This window comes from Danio rerio, chromosome 8 (assembly GCF_052040795.2).
Source record: "Danio rerio strain M-AB ecotype USA chromosome 8, GRCz13ab, whole genome shotgun sequence".
Taxonomy (NCBI): Eukaryota; Metazoa; Chordata; class Actinopteri; order Cypriniformes; family Danionidae; genus Danio; species Danio rerio.
Window position 1 is genome coordinate 57,500,608 of NC_141028.1, and position 17,025 is coordinate 57,517,632.

The 17,025-nt window shown below is 38.9% G+C and overlaps 2 protein-coding genes and 1 long non-coding RNA gene across 4 annotated transcripts in view; 1 reads left to right on the top strand and 2 right to left on the bottom strand.

The window, feature by feature from the left end:
- gfpt1 (glutamine--fructose-6-phosphate transaminase 1) overlaps positions 1 to 16,490 on the top strand; it is a 121,068-nt gene extending 104,578 nt beyond the window's left edge. The window contains exon 20 of the mRNA XM_087263718.1: positions 16,053 to 16,490. Within this exon, the coding sequence (XP_087119844.1) occupies positions 16,053 to 16,136 (84 nt within the window). The 3' untranslated portion in view covers positions 16,137 to 16,490. The remainder of the gene's footprint in view (positions 1 to 16,052) is intronic.
- The window catches only part of LOC147842882 (uncharacterized), a 797,275-nt gene that overhangs the window by 477,371 nt on the left and 302,879 nt on the right, over positions 1 to 17,025 (bottom strand). The window lies entirely within an intron of this gene.
- The window catches only part of antxr1a (ANTXR cell adhesion molecule 1a), an 87,531-nt gene that overhangs the window by 26,552 nt on the left and 43,954 nt on the right, over positions 1 to 17,025 (bottom strand). For both annotated transcript variants that reach the window (XM_087265462.1, XM_087265463.1), the window contains exons 13-15: positions 16,331 to 16,426; positions 7,229 to 7,270; positions 2,375 to 2,470 (exon numbers count right to left, since the gene is read on the bottom strand). In XM_087265462.1, the coding sequence (XP_087121588.1) occupies positions 2,375 to 2,470; positions 7,229 to 7,270; positions 16,331 to 16,426 (234 nt within the window). The remainder of the gene's footprint in view (positions 1 to 2,374; positions 2,471 to 7,228; positions 7,271 to 16,330; positions 16,427 to 17,025) is intronic.

Sequence of the window (17,025 nt, forward strand, 5' to 3'; positions counted from 1 at the left end):
ATTGCTTTTAATCAGAGACAAGGATGTGTTGGTAACAATCAAATAAACTCATTATTAAAAAGACAACAAAACTAATTAGTTTACAAATGAAGTTCCGTGTAATAAAATGACATAACGCAAGGAAAAAGTATTGAACACATGAAGAAAGGGAGGTGTAGAAAGACAATGAAAGCCCAGACAGCAGGTGAAATCTCTTAGTAGTTCTTCAGCAACCATCTGCCCTTCCTCATCATAAAGGAATATTAGCTGCTTCAGTCCAACATTTACATTAGCAGGAGGATCAAGATGAAACCAGAGTGCACTTTTCAGCAAGTCAATGATCCAAAACACAGCCAAGGAAACTCTCACATGCTTTCAGAGAAAGAAAATCAAGGTGTAGAATGGCCCGGTCAATCACCTGACCTAAATCCAATAGAAAATACTCAGATTTGATTGACGAGAGAGCAGTTTAGTACTTTCTTCTTGTGTCATTTCATGCGACACTTTAAAAAAAAAAAAAAAAAAACTTTTGTAACTTGCAATGTTGTAACTGAGGAAAACATTTGACTGAAGGAAAGACTCCAAAAAACATATGATCTGTATAATGCACACTTAACACACTTGTTTAGCTCAAACGTAAACTGCCTTTCTTGCGATCGCAAACTCTGATACTTTACTGATAGCCTTTTTAATGGCGAAATAAAAAAGTTTAATCAGAGACGGTGGTTGTTGCTGTGGAGTTGAGAGTTTGCTTTCGATGACTCTCTGGTTTTTTGTGGGCTCTTAGAAGTTTACAACATTGTCAAAAACAAACATACAAGTTTGCGATGCAGTTTGCGAATGTTCATTGGAATGATGGATTTAGGAAACACCAAATCAACAAACTATGTTTGTAACGATGGAATTAGTGACCTTAGTTGGCTAACAATGGTTTTCAAAAACAAACGCACAAGTTGGAGACAAAGTTAGAGAATGTTTGTTGGGACAATGGATTTGAAAAACACCAAATCAACTAACTATGTTTGTAACGACAAAACTTGCGACCTTGTGTGGCTAACAATGGTTTTCGGAAACAAACGTACAAGTTTGTGATGCAGTTTGCGAATGTTAATTGGAATGATGGATTTGGCAAACACCAAAATCAACGAACTATGTTTGCAATGAAGGGACTTGCGACCTTATTTGGCTAACAATGGTTTTTTGGAAACAAACACACAAGTTTGCAACAAAGTTTGTGAATGTTCAATGGAACAATGGATTTTGGAAACACCAAAATCAACAAACTATGTTTGTAACGACAGAACTTAAAACCTTAGTTGGCTAACAATGGTTTTCGAAAACAAACAATCAAGTTTGTGATGCAGTTTGCGAATGTTTAATGGAACGATGCATCTGGGAAGTGCCAAATCAACAAATTATGTTTGTAATGACAGAACTTTCGACCTTAGTTTATCTAACAATGATTTTTGGAAACGCACCCCTGGATGACTAAATAAACCATTGTTAGCCAACTAAGGTTGCAAGTTTTGTTGTTACAAACATAGTTTGTTGATTTAGTGTTTCCCAAATGCATCGTTCCAATGAACATCCGCAAAGGAAACTATATGTGCTGTTTACATATAATTCAATTAATATGGAAACCGAGTGCATGTTTTTTCCAAAACTAACACTGAATTTTAAAAAAATGTGTGTGCGTGTAAAACAATATAATTTGCACAAAAACATTTTGGGGTTTTTCTTTAAAGAAGTTGTGTCTTCACCTTGTTTAGAGCGTCATTATAGATGTTTTACGTCATAACTAACGTGGTTCAAATGGATCTGCAACAGAGCAACTACGGTTTTGGGAAACACTCGTTACTACATTGTTCTTTTCCCAAGTGATGCATCATGATAGTTAACTATGATAGACTATGATAGTTAAGTCATGAGTTATCTCGTTGTTTGGGAAATGGTTTGGGAAAACCAGCCTCGTCCAGCTGGTTATCAATTGGTCAACAAGCCAACAACAGGTTGGTTTGAACACTTTTTTGTCATGCTTATGTCTGGTGTTGTTGACGAAGCCTTCTGTAGGCATGGAGTACAGTATTTTAAAGCATACTTGCATTTGACAACCCAATTTCTGTTTTTCATCAGTTGTGGCCTATTTTATCGCTTTTAGCAACATTGCTGAGTGCAATTACAATGCGATGAAGTCTCTTGGCAAGTAATGTACACAGCAATGGTTTCATTGTAAGCAGGGGCAGACTGTCAACTGGAGATTTACTGACAGAATTCATCATCCTTAAGAAAGACACTTAACCCCAGGTTCCCCAAGAGACACGGCCCTCTTCCTCTGGATGAAAGCATCTGTTGAGAGACTGAGCTTGTCCCACAGCGAGTGATAAAACTTGTTTACCTCCATCCTTTTAATGCCACCAACTCCTCTTCCTCCATAGTAGGACGCGTCCACCGTGGGCCACTTCTTCTTAGGACTTCCATCCTCTTCGTCATCCTTATTATGAAAAACAAGACAATGAAAATGTGACCTACAGTACTCTAAATAGAACTATTCACACTCTAAAAAGTGCTGGATTGTCATAACCAAACATTTGGTCAAATATGGACAAACCTAATTGTTGGATTGAAAAGTGGGTAAAGGGATGTTCATAAGACAGTCATTAAACCTTTATAGTCATGACATTGAGATTTTATGCATGCCTTAATGTCATTTAAGGCCCCGTTTACACTAATGCGTTTTCGTGTTAAAACGCATACGTTTTGCTATGGTTACGCCATCCGTCCACACTACTAGTTCTCGAGCGCCGAAAATGAAGAGTTTTGGAAACGCTGAAGAGGCCGTTTTCATTCTAAAACACTTCTGCTCCGTTTTAGTGTGGATGAGGAAAAACGGAGACATCTGAAAACGGAGGCGGGACTGCTGAGATTCGCTACCTGATTGGGGCTTTTGTGTCAATGCGTATACTTCCCTTATTCGTCAAGTCCCTATCACATGGCTTTAACGCTACCGGAAGACAGTACTGTAAACAACAACATGGGCACAGAAATGGGAGCGTTGTTTGCACTATTGTCTGTTTTAGGCGCCATTGTGCAGTTATTCATTTGTTACGTTTAGTAACAACTCAACCTCGTCGTCTGTCCACAAAAATACCTCTCTTGCTTCCTTTGCCATCGTGTTTATTGTTTAACCGGCGTTTGTTGACTAACAATAACCAAATGCCGAGCGAGACTCATGCTTTCTGTTTATACTAGAAAGCGCATGGCCAGAGTGCGCAATTGGTCACGTGACATGTTTTTGGTGGCGTAGTGTGGACGGAGATATGTTTAGAAACGCTAGGTGAAACGCTAGTGTGGACGCGGATCGTTTTTGATCTAAAACGCCGTTTTAAAACTAAAATGCACAAGTGTAAATGGGGCCTAAGTGTAGTGTCGTTGGGTCAGTTATGTCATCTTAAATGGTGACATTGTTTAAGATTTGATAATCAAATACGTCATAACCTGTCTCTGACAAAAGTACACAAATCCTTTACTTAAGTAGAAATACAGACACGTGTGTTTTAAAAGTTGAAGTACTGATTACACTTTTTTGCTCAAGTAAAAATAAAGAAGTACAGCCTCAAACATGTACTTAAGTAAAAAGTATCCATACTTCCTGTTTTAGTTTCACGCTGGTAACTATACCTCACAGCTTACATTCTAATGTTTGATGTAAACAACAAAGCTCAAAGAGTCAGCATGTGTCATCATCTTGACACACTCAGCGTTCAGCATGTGGTTTTGCTGCTTTTATATGAACATCGAGAGCTACCATTCATGCTCAAACACTCTAAAATGATTCTGTAGGCCTATATCAGTTTATAAATAATAAACATTTTTAATTTAACAACCAAACACATTAATCATACATACTATCATACACCTGGCGCAATGTGGCGGCAAGGCGCGATGCAATTGTTGTTTGCTAGTTTCAGCTCGGCGCAAGAGTCGTATACGATATTGGGTTTGTCCATCACAATCTCACGGCAATTTGTAACTTTTTCATTTAGTGGCTAAATCGTACGGATTCGTACGATCTTATTTGTACTTTTTAGTACGATTTGCTCATCCCCCAATTACGGTTGGGTTTAGGTGTGGGGTTAGTTGCCACGCCTCCTTTTTAAAATCGTACAATTTCGTACGACTGAACTCATACGAATTGCTAAAACGCAAAATACTTACGTTTTTTCGTGAGATCAGGCTGGTTTGTCAGAATCCGAAGCTGGGTTACATCAACCAAGCCTTTTCCAGAGAGCACAGAAACATTTTTTTTTTTTTTAGCACACAACTACTAAAAAAAACTGTTAAAATACGCAAATGTCAACATCCTCGTTGTTGAAGTTCATCTACAAATCACACAAGATGAAAAAATACAACGCATTTCAAGACATGGTGGTTTACTACCATCTTAAATCTCTACATTGAGATGTTCTCTACACGTCTTGCTAAAACAAACAAAACCCTATTGTTAAAAGTTTTGTTTGTTTGTTCTAAGAGCATATTTTTTGGGGTCTTATTCAAATGGCAGAGCGTTTTCCTAAATGAGGTGTGACTCACTCTTTTAAAACATGACTTTTTCATTTATTGCCTCTCTCCGAAAGGCACGAGCCACGCTTATTACGCCCTCACTTGCTCTTCCTGGTCCAATAAAAGAAGTCCAACTTGGCTCGCTCCAGTTATGACTTTATTTTTCCAGCTAAAGGAAATTTAACCCCGTTTAACAATCAGCCCTCACAATCTGAACAGCCATCTTTCATCAGTGCATCCATGCTTAATCAAAAAGGTTAACAGCTGTCCCTCTCCCTTTATATTTCAGCCGGACCACCCACCAGACTCCCCCTCACATGTTTTGTATCCTGAAAAGTTCCTTAAAGAATACTTTAGGGAAAATTCCCCAAGCCGCAGCCATTCCACGTATTCCTATGGTCTTACAGAAGTGACATCACCGGGGAAAGATTTATAAAAATATGCTCTCATATTACAGGTCTTTAATAAAGCCAGACTGAACTAATTCACTTTCGTGCAGCGGTTAAAACAACAGCCAACAAAACATCTGCATATGCCTAGTTTTAAATAAGAAGTCCCTAGTAACAATGATTATAGAACACACTAGATTTGTCACTTGTAGAGTTTTGAATGCGAACAAGTTAATAAGGTCAATATGGCGAATGAAGCCCCACCTTCTAGTTATTGTTGTCAACAAAGACGCTGGTATCTCATACTTGCTTAACATACATATATATGCAGAATGATGTTGTCGTGCGCGTACTGAAGAATGGTGTTGTCGCGCACGTTCTGATCAGCGGTGTAGTCGCGCGCGTATTTTAAAGCAGGGGGCGGGGGTGGGTGCTCAAGAGCGGTGTTGTCACGCGCCTACTGAAGGGCGGTAGGGGGGAGGGGGGTGTCGCGGGGGCACTTTTGATCAGTTTGGAAGGGCACTTTCTATCCAAGACTAAAAAGAGCATGTGCACTGCACAGGTTGAGCCCTATGTGTGCACGTGCCTGCTGTCATCACATGACCGCAACTACTCAAATTCCCACAAACTTGTAAACACAGAGTCGCTGTCATTTCTGGAGGAGATTCAACATCAAGACCAAGTTGTGGATTACTTCGAAAAAGCAGCGTGATCTAACGAAGCATTATTCAGAGGATGATATTGTTTTAATGGGGTTGGTGTTGTGATCTTGTTACTTTCGAGTGTGCATGCGCATTAGCTTGCTCGGGCAACCTGAAAAAATGCAGATATAGTTTGATTTGAACGTTTAGAAACTAAACTTAAGATACAGTTGTTGTTGTTTAATTCTATTGGTGATTTTAAATACGTAATGTAATCATAAGCTCGGCAAACAGTTTTGAAGAAATTGATGTTTCCTCTTTCAGTCAGAATGTCCGATGTTACTGATATTATTGAGAGGCGCTTCAAAGATGGTCGGCGTGTGAAATTACTTGACTTAAAGGGACTTTGCTAGTAAACGGTATAAAGATTGAGGAAAAGTTAAGTTGATATAACATAATCAAAGGTTAATTATACATTTTATTGTCTTTATATGTACTTTATGTGTGGATTAGACATGGTGCGTTATCCTGCTGAAAGTAGCCATCAGAAGATGAGTACACTGTGGTCACAAAAGGAGGGGTATGGTCAGCAACAATACTCAGGTAGGCTGTGGCATTGACATGATGCTCAATTGGTACTAATGGGCCCAAACAGTGCCAGGAAAATATCCCCCACAAATTTAGACGTGTGTTCAGAGATGCTCATCTACAGACCTTGGTTGTAACGAATGGTTATTTGAGTTACTGTTGCCTTTCTACCAGCTGGAACCAGTCTGGCCATTCCCCTCTGACCTCTGGCATCAGCAAGGCATTTGCGCCCACAGAACTGCCGCTTACAGAGTATATTGTCTTTTTCAGACCATTCTCTGTAAACCCTGGAGATGGTTGTGCGTGAAACCCCCAATAGATCAGCAGTTTCTGAAATACTCAGACCAGCCAATCTGGAACCAACAATCATGTCACGCTCAAAGTCACTTATACCACCTTTCTTCCCCATTCTGATGCTCGGTTTGAACTGCAGCAGATCATCATGACAGTTGCTGCCATGTGATTGGCTGATTAGAAATTTGCGTTAAGAAGCAGTTGAACAGGTGTACCTAATAAAGTGGCTGGTGAATGTACTGTCCAGTTGTAATCACAATAAGTGATAATGACCGGCTAACTATATAAGTTATTGCTTAATCTGATATTGTAACGATAAAGATTATATTAAACTGTTTGCTAAAAAAATACTTCACTGTAATGTAAACAACTGACTGCAAACACTGCTGCTAATTGATGGACTTTATTTTAAATTCTCTCTTATCCGGCTCTTTGTGTCTGTTCATTGAGGCTATGGTTGCCATTATTTTGATAGTCCTTGGCAGATTATTTTGCTTGTTTTAAAGACAAACTTACTTAATTTTGACACATTATTTCCTAAAACAAGACAATATGTTTTGCTTGTCTAGAAAATACTTTTTGATTCAAGAATTCTTAGATATTTGAAACAGAAACAAGACAAAAACAAGAAAGAAAGCCATATTTTTGCAGAGCAGCCAGATCACAGTCATGTTGAAAATAAGTTTAGCAACACAAATGTACAGTATGTGAAATGTTATTTAATTAGATTATGATGTTTACCTTTACATACCCATAAAATAAGACAAAAGTTCTTACCGAACTGTCTTCCACTGGGGGTGGTGGAGGCTCATGGATGATCTGCAAAGAGAGAGAGTTTAAGATCACCTATATTTTTATAATTTGATAACAGTTAAAACTATTTTACTTTCAAAAGCATCCTTTCAAACCATCAAAACAAGTTCATTATTAATCAGCGTACATAAGAGAGAGAGCGAGAGAGAGATAGAGAGAGAGAGAGAGAGAGAGAGAGAGACAGAATAAAAAGATAAACAATCTCACATGAGCCCACTCATGCTGGCATGTAAGACCACATGCTCTCACACACACACACAAAAACTTGTTTTTATCTTCCACTGACAAGTCAAAGGACCCAAGTAATGTTTTCAGTGCGTGCCAGAAAATCAGGTTACGCGAAAACACATGGCTAAGGAATTGCAACCCTCCCCTCTCCATTTTCAGTCTGTTTACAAGCAAAGTATGACCTAAAAACCTGGAAGCCAGATTCAAACCCTTAAAGACAGCACTCACCATTAAGCTTTTCCAGGTATGTGTCTTTCTGAGAGTTCAAAACCATTATTCACGTGTCCAGAAGCCACTAGTACTACACTTTAAACACTATAGTACATGGTGATCCTGATTTCTGATCCATGCTACCAGCTATATTAATATTAGCATCTATTCTAAGCTATCAGCCAAATATTTCGATATTTAAAACTATCAAATGCTGGTAAATGTTGTTTAAAGGATGTAGAAGCAGATTTAGATGAACAAAAATACTATTAAATACTGGTAAATGTTGTTTAAAGGATGTAGAAGCAGATTTAGATGAACAAAAATACTATTAAACACTGGTAAATGTTGTTTAAAGGATGTAGAAGCAGATTTAGATGAACAAACATACTATTAAATACTGGTAAATGTTGTTTAAAGGATGTAGAAGCAGATTTAGATGAACAAAAATACTATTAAATACTGGTAAATGTTGTTTAAAGGATGTAGAAGCAGATTTAGATGAACAAAAATACTATTAAATACTGGTAAAAGTTGTTTAAAGGATGTAGAAGTGGATTTGGATGAACAAAAATATTATTAAATACTGGTAAATGTTGTTTAAAGGATGTAAAAGTTGATTTAGATAAACAAAAATACTATTAAATACTGGTAAATATTGTTTGAAGGATGTAAAAGTAAATTTAGATGAACAAAAATACTATTAAATACTGGTAAATATTGTTGGAAGGATGTAAACGTAAATTTGAATGAACAAAAATACGATTAAATACTGGTAAATGTTGTTTGGAGAATGTAGAAGCAGATTTACTATCCACTCAAATGCAAAACAACTGTGAAAGAGCTCATGTTGTTGTTTTGAAAGTCCTTTGGAATTCTGGGAATTGTATGAAAAACATGTCAAGGATAGTGACATTAAAAGTCCCAGACTGTAGTAATAATTCAATTTGTTTTGTTTTCTCTTTACACTTAATAAATAATAGACAAAATAAGCATACTTTATATAAGCTTGAAGTTATTTGTAGTATAGTATAGTATAGTTAAAAATAAAAATTCTGTCATATTTTATTCTCCCTTCACTTGTTTGAGTTTCTTCTGTTGAACACAAAAGAATATATTTTGAAGAATGATGTGGTTGCTGGCCCCCATTGACTTCTATAGTATTTTTTCCTACTTTGGAAGTCGGTGGGTGCCAGCAACCAGCATTCTTTAAAATATCTTCCTTTGTGTTCAACAGAAGAAACTCAGCAGGGTTTAAAACCACATGAGGGAAAGTAAATAATAAGATCATTTTCACTTTTGGATGAACTATGCCTGTATGTATACCTAAGAAAAGTTTTCTTCATGCAAGTACTGCTTAGAACAAAACCTGCCACCTTTTTAGTCTAAAAGACTATACCTTTAAGCAACACTATTTACCAGATTATTATTTGAACCTGCAATAAAAACACTTGTAAGTTTTCTTTAAGGGAATTTAACATTATATTAACTTTTTTCATTAATGCATTTATTCATTTTCCTTCGGCTTAGTGCCTTATTTATTATAGGGTCACCACAGCGTAATGAACCGCCAACTATTCCAGCATATGTTTTATGCAGTGGATGTCCCTTTCAGCTGCAACCCAGTACTGGGAAACATCCATTCACACTCATACACTAAGGCCAATTTAGTTAATCCAATTCACCTATAGAGCGTATCTTTGGACTGTGGGGGAAACTGGAGCACCTGGAGGAAACCCACGCGAACACAAGGAGAACATGCAAACTCACACAGAAAAGCAAACTGATTCAGTCGGTACTCAAACCAGTGACCTTCTTGATGTGAGGCGACAGTGCTAATCAATGAGCTACCCTTTTGCCTATATACTTCTCAAAATAACAATAATCAAAATTAAATAATAATAATAATAATAATAATAATAATAATGATAATAATAATAATAATAATCTGTTGTTCTTCCATGTCTTATTTGTAACAGGAATCTTATTTCATAATCTTCCTGGAAATCTTTGGATTCGTTTTTATTTTATGCTAAATCATTTCAATCACATCCTGTTATAATTAAAGCGATATGTCCCCTAAAATATGAAAGTTTTGTCATCATTCACTAAACCACCGCCACTTCTTTTGTGTTCAATAGAACAAAATGAAACTCACGAACGTTTAGAACAACCAGAGGGCGAGTAAATAATGCATCCATTAAGTATCCATCTCTGAATTAGTATTTAGAAACTGCCAGAAAAAGAAAAGAAAAAAACAACTAGCATAGCATTAGCATGTAACCAGTGTTTCCTATTCTGGAAACCAGCTTTAGGATTAGGCTATTTAGCATTAGGCTACTTGGAAATCAATATACACTCACCAGCCACTTTATTTGGTACACATCATTAGTATGGGGTTGGACCCCTTTTTGCCCTCAGAAATGCCTTAATCCTTCGTGGCACAGATTTAACAAGGTACTGGAAATATTCCTCAGATATTTGGGTTTATATTGACATGATCGCAACACGCAGTTGCTGCAGATTTGTCGGCTGCACATCCATGATGCGAATCTCCCATTCCACCACATCCCAAAGGTGCTCTATTGGATTGAGCTCTGGTGACTGTGGAGGCCATTTGACTACGGTGAAATCATTGTCATGTTCAAGAAACCAGTCTGAGATGATTCACGCTTTATGACATGGTGGGTTATCCTGCTAAAAGTAGCTATCAGAAGATGAGTATACTGTGGTCTTAACGGGATGGACATGGTCAGCAACAATACTCGGGTAGGTTGTGGCGTTGACACGGTGCTCAGTTGGTAATGATGGGCTCAAAGTGTGCCAAGAAAATCTCCCCCACACCATTATATCACCACCACCAGCCTGAACTGTTGATACAAGGCAGGATGGATCCATGCTTTCATGTTGTTGACGCCAAATTCTGACCCAACCATCAGAATGTCACAGCAGAAATCGAGAATCATCAGAGCAGGCAACGTTTCTTTAATCTTCTATTGTCCAGTTTTGGTGAGCCTGTGTGAATTGTAGCCTCAGTTTCCTGTTCTTAGCTGACAGGAGTGGCACACAGTGTGGTCTTCTGCTGCTGTAGCCCATCCGCCTCAAGGTTAGACGTGTTGTGTGTTCAGAGATGCTCTTCTGCAGACCTCGGTTGTAACGGGTGATTGAGTTAAAGTTGCCTTTCCATCAGCTATCTATCAGGAACCAGTCTGGCCATTCTCCTCCGACATCAACAGGGTATTTGCGCCCACAGAACTGCCACTCACTGAATATTTTCTCTTTTTTAGATCATTCACGGTAAACCCTAGAGATAGTTGTGCGTGAAATTCCCAGTAAATCAACAGTATCTGAAATACTCAGATCAGCCCATCTGGCACCAACAATCATTCCAAAGTCAATTAAATCACCTTTCTACCCCATTCTGTTGCTCAGTTTGAACTGCAGCAGATCGTCCTAATCATGTCTACATGCCTGAATGCCTTGAGTTGCTGCCATGTGATTGGCTGATTAGAAATTTGCATTGACAACCAGTTGGACAGAAAAATAAAGTGGCCGGTGAGTGTATTTCAATAAAACACAACTATTCCTCTGCTGTTTCAAATCTCACTTTTATTTTCCGTGGTAACTCAGGATAACTTTCCCAAACAGAGTCGCGCACCCTTGAAGATCGCGGAGAGATTTAAGTGGCAGTCAGACAGAATTACCTTGTACACACAGACGAGTCTTTTTCCATTTTTGTTCTCAAGACTTGTAAAAATATTCATTTCTTCAGGCGTTTTGCCTAGCAGGTTTGAGCTTGACCGACACACATGGGGTTTTTTTCGACGTCTAAACCACATGTTAATAAATAAAGCCAAGCTATTTAAACATAGCAATAAGCTAATGCTAATTCGGTCCAACAGCTGGTCTCCATGGAAATGGGTGGTGTTTGAGCTGCTTCAACCTTAACATGAACTTCACTGCAGAGCTCCACACTCCTCTAACACCACGTCAGTGACTCATTTCTTCTCTTTTCCAGTCGTGCCTCTTCCAGACAAATTCCAGGCATGTCTAGTTCTTCTGATATTCCTCAACTAGACTTTAGACTGACAGTCTGAATTATTGGACGTCCCTCAGAAATCAAGACAAAGGCCAGGCTTTGGGTTTCAAGCTGTTGAGGGCCTCGTTTATAAAACAAACGTGACAGAAAATCGTTGAAACTCGAATTTATCAGTATGGATGTGAGCGGTGGCTACGATCAAATCTCAAGTCTGGTCTAAGCCTAAGCTCGTGTGCGCAAGATTTTTCAGTTAGCACGAAGGTCTGCTTAATCTGTTTGTATGTCTAAAAGATAGTATCTAAGGCCCCGTTTACACTACCAGTTAAATGTAACCCAATTCGGCTTTTTTGCCAATCGCAGATGCCTCAGAGCCCAGAGAAGTCGACAACGCTTCTGGACACTGTTAACATAGCTTCATTTTGGCACAGTATAGTTTTAACTGGCATTTGTGGATGTAACTAGGTATTGTGGTACCTGACAAAAGTTTGCCAAAGTAGTCTTGAGCCCTTGTGGTGATATTGCTTATTGATGAATGAGGATTCTGATGTAGTGCCGCCTGTTGTTTAGCTTTGGCTTGCACCCTTGTCCTTGTGACCCAATTCGGATTTTTTGCTCATATGTGACACAAATCGCATCTGTTCTATGGCCATGTAAACAACGCAAAAATGCATGCATCGGATGTTCAGAGATCGGTTTCAGGCCTACTTCATATGTGGAAATAAATCAGATATGTGACAATGCGACTGTCATGTAAACAGGCAGATCGAATTTATTAAGGCGTTGCGTTTTATATGTTATTAATCTTGCGACAATGTGGTGCTTCTCTGCGGTTTAATGACATAGAAGAAAAAGCGTGTGTGGAGTCGCCAACGTGGTAAACAACAACAACAGAGGAAACACAGAGGAGGAAAGAAGTCAGTCGCCACAATTTACTCCCACCAGACCTAAGATTTCTCTCGTACCCACAAGTTCCTCTGAATTGTGGAGGACACCATATATAAACCATAGCTGCAAGCTGCGATGACGGCCTTTTCCCCTCCGCCTCAAAATCATTTTAAAATTGGGCGAACTTCGTGTTGTAACTTTAGCTTTTTGTCACTATTAATACACCCACTGCGGGCTACACATAAAACAACTTTATTCTCTCTAAAACAAGTGCGCACACAGGCAAAGGCTGCATCTTCAAATACACACACACACACACATCAGGGCTATATCATTACATTAACTGCGTGGGGGTAAATCTGGACTGAACCATTCACTGCTTATACTATACTTTGCATATTTCACAGAGCTAAAAACAAGACAATTTCTTCCATCGTGGCTAGTGTGGCACAGATGCTAAAACCCGCCTTTACGCATGCGTGACATCGTAAATGAAATGGCAAGTGTAAACACATGAACTGGATATGGGTCACGATTAAAACAACGTGTAAACAGACAGACAAAAAAAAAAACAGATATTATTATAGGCCGCAAATCTGAATTGAGCATCAAGACCTGACAGTGTAAATGGGGCCTAAGACTTGTGTTTTCATTTCATTTGTGTCTATAGTTTAACAACCAAACAATCAGATTTAATTACATTAATACATAATTTTTTTTTTATTAAAATAGATGATGACAATAATGAAAACGAAATTTAAAAAGTCAATAAAATTCTTATTAATGGGGAAAAAATTTCATTTAAACTCATTTGATGATCTGATTTTTGAGATGCAAACCAGGCAAAATTTCTAGCAGGATATAATAAGGTACAGTGGCGTAGCGCAAAATGCGGAGGCCCCCCTGCAGGGATCACTGATGGGGCCCACTGATATTGGGAGGGGGGGGTAACGCGGGGAAGCGATCAAAGGGAGGCGGGGTGGAGCGACAACGCGGAGAAGCCTTCACAAACTGAGGAGCGATCACAAACCGAAAGCGGCGAGAGCGTCAAAGTAGACAGAAGTAATTCATTCTCAATAAGACCCGGCGGCGAGAAACAGCGCGGCTTGCTTCTCCGATGTGAGCGTGGAGGAGAGTTGAAATCAAGTCAACTTTATGGAATGAGCTATGACGCGGTTCGGCGGAAAGCAATCGGAATAAAGTAGTCCACCGCTTGCGAGGAGTTCAGAGAACACTGACCTGTGAACGTTAGTTCCGACCACAGTTGTTCCCAAGAGTTTGATTATTACAGTTGCCAGACTTTTAATTATTGAAAATCGCGACGACGCGGGGCCCCCTAATCATGCGGGCGCCCCCCTGTGGTGCGTGCCCTGCGGGCCAGTTCGCTACGCCAATGATAAGGTAGCTACTTGAACTTTCATGATATCAAGCACATTTACAATGCGCAGTGGTTGGCTGGTAGTGGTTTGAGCAGTGGTTGGCTGGTATATGGCGCAGTGGTTGACATTCTCAAATCAGAGAATGTTCCTATATAGCAAAATTTCCTTGGCCCAGCTCTGGCCCACACAATTAGCTTTTGCTTCAGCTTTTTCACCATTTTAAACGTGTTTGTTGGCAAACTGGCGATCCTCAGCCCATCTTTTCTCCTAAAGGACTAGACCTTTCTTGGATGTTGCTTTTGTACCAAATCATAATTACAATCACCTGTTGACATCACCTGTTTCAAATCACGTCATTATTCAACCAATTAACCTGATTACTAACCCTAAACTGCTCCTGTCCCAACTATTTTTTTGGAATGTGTTGCAGGTCTGAATGAAATGAAAGGATGTATATTTACAAATGAAATGAAGTTGACCAAACAAAATATGGGATATTTAAAGTCAAAGTAATATTGGAAATCACTTCTTTCTCTTTTATTTGCGTTTTCCACACAGTTTCTAATTTGGGGTTGTAGACTAATCAGCACTAATTAGTTGTTTGATGTCTAATCACATCATCCATCCTAATCCGTTCCATATTTAAACAACGCTTTCTTCATAATTTTGAATATTAAACCTTCCTTAGTGTAAAAAACAAAACATCCCACATCTGCAGCTCTCTAGGAAACGCAATAAAGAAAACTGCTTTTAACTTTTAACCTTGAGAGTTCAGAGGTGACATAAGATCCAAGGGTTGTCTGGGCCAATCGGTCTACAAATTCCAGGTGACTTTTGACCCCGCGTGCGTCTAATACACTCAGCCAGTGCTTAACAAGTCATCACAGGACAAATAGAGCATGAAAACTACTGCAACAAAACCTACACCGTCTGCATGAACCCCACTGGAGCTTAGATTAGCAACAGAAAGGCTCATCACATGGTCAAAACAAATAAATCTGGTAGAAAGCTCAGGGCAGTGGTCGTAGGTCATAAAAGTGAACATAAAGGTGCACCCATACCCTTTAAAGCAGTGGTGCCTGGAGACCACATCATATATTTGTCTGCTTTTCCAGCCTGATTTTACGAGGAAAAGTATTTTACGTTTTGTCAATTTAGTAGATAATCGGTACGAATTCGTACGAGTTCAGTCGTACAAAAATGTGTGATTTTAAAAAGGAGGCGTGGCACCCAACCCCACCCCTAACCCCAACCGTCATTGGGTGATGAGCAAATCGTACTAAACTGTATGAATTAGACTGAATAAATTCATATGAATTAGCCACTAAATCAAAAAGTTACGAATTGCCATGAGATTGCGTTGGCTTTTCACACGCACTTAATAAATGACCTTTGCCACTTATTTAAAATAAGTTAAAATGACACCGCTCTTATGACAACTTAATTGTTTTATGTTCAATCCACTAAATCACATCGATTTGTGTTGGGACAACATGACGGAATTGTGTGGAACCCAGCATTTTTTTGTTTACAGCGAATGACATTTGTTGTTTGTTCAAACTACTTATTTAAAATGAGCTAAAACAACCAACCCATGCTCATTCTGAAAACGTACCGCTATATACATTTCTGGAGAGCGCCAAATATGTCCCAGGAGGTATGTTTATTGCCGTTTTTGTTTTCGCGAATCCACCGGAGGCTGCTGTGTATGCTTTTTGAAATCTCAAATTTCTCTTGTGAGTGACATTCGTGCCTGCTGTTCTCACGTAAGTCCACCAGAGGCAGCTGTCGACTGACTGACCAATCGACTGACCCACCCTTCTCCTTCCCTAAGCCCAACCGATAGTGTTTTCAAAAGCACAGATTGACCCGCCCACCCACTTACCTAAACTTAACCAAAAATTTTAAAAAGCAATCCAGAAAAAGAAAAGTCATCGCTTGGTTTTACCACATTTTCATATTTTACAACATTCTCACCCTGTTATTTACTTGTTTATTTTATTTTTTGGCTTCTGTTTTTGTCTTATCCACTTTTGTTCTTCACCAGACTCAAATCTCGTTGTCATGGTCAACAACTCTCCGCGTCTCAAGTCCGCCGACGAACATGGCGAGCCACTGGTCAAACTGGTAACATTGGGAAAGCCTTCCACATGGACATAAGCGGTCAGCTTGTAAGCAACAAAAGGAAGTCAAACCGCCCCGTAGCGTCCGATTTAAAGACGAAATGTTAGCCATCTATTTTGTTTGACTTTATTGACTTTATGTCAGCAGTGATATTGATATATATATATAGTGGTTGCTATTTGTATGAGGTAGAAGACTCACCACGGTGCAGCACAGCGGCCAGAACCACCACAGCAGAGCCAGAATCAGCAGCAGCATCACTATCAGCAGTGCTATGGCAAGAATTGTACCATCAGACTGTGGGGAGAACAGATCAACATTTAGGACCCTGTCCTTCTTATGTTGCACAGGTATATTTTTGAAAATAAATAAATAAATAAATAAATAAATAAATAAATAAATAAATACATAATAAATAAATACACAACATTAATTTAATTCACTTAATATATTTCATTGAACGTACACTATGACATCACATTATACTATATATATATTTATACAACAGCTCTGTCTGGTTCTCGAATCTGATTGGCTGATAGCCGTGCAATTTTATGCAATATCAGAACTCGCACAGCCTCTGCACTCTTGTGTATCACTCCGCACACATAGAGTGACAGCAGATCAATAGACTCACTACCGTTTGACAAATTATGCAGCTGTTGGACAACATAATGTACTTATGTTGAGGCTTTTTAGATGAGAATGTAGTTTTTAGATTGCAGCTATGCAGCTTATCTTTAAGGATAATGCCTATTTTAAATATTCATAATTTCTGAGACAGAGTGTCGGCATTAGTCTGTTATACTGAGCAGGGCAAAGACGGCTGATGTTGTCCATCCACAAGATGGTGACAGACCACATAATAAGACTTTAGAGGAGAAAATTCAGCATAA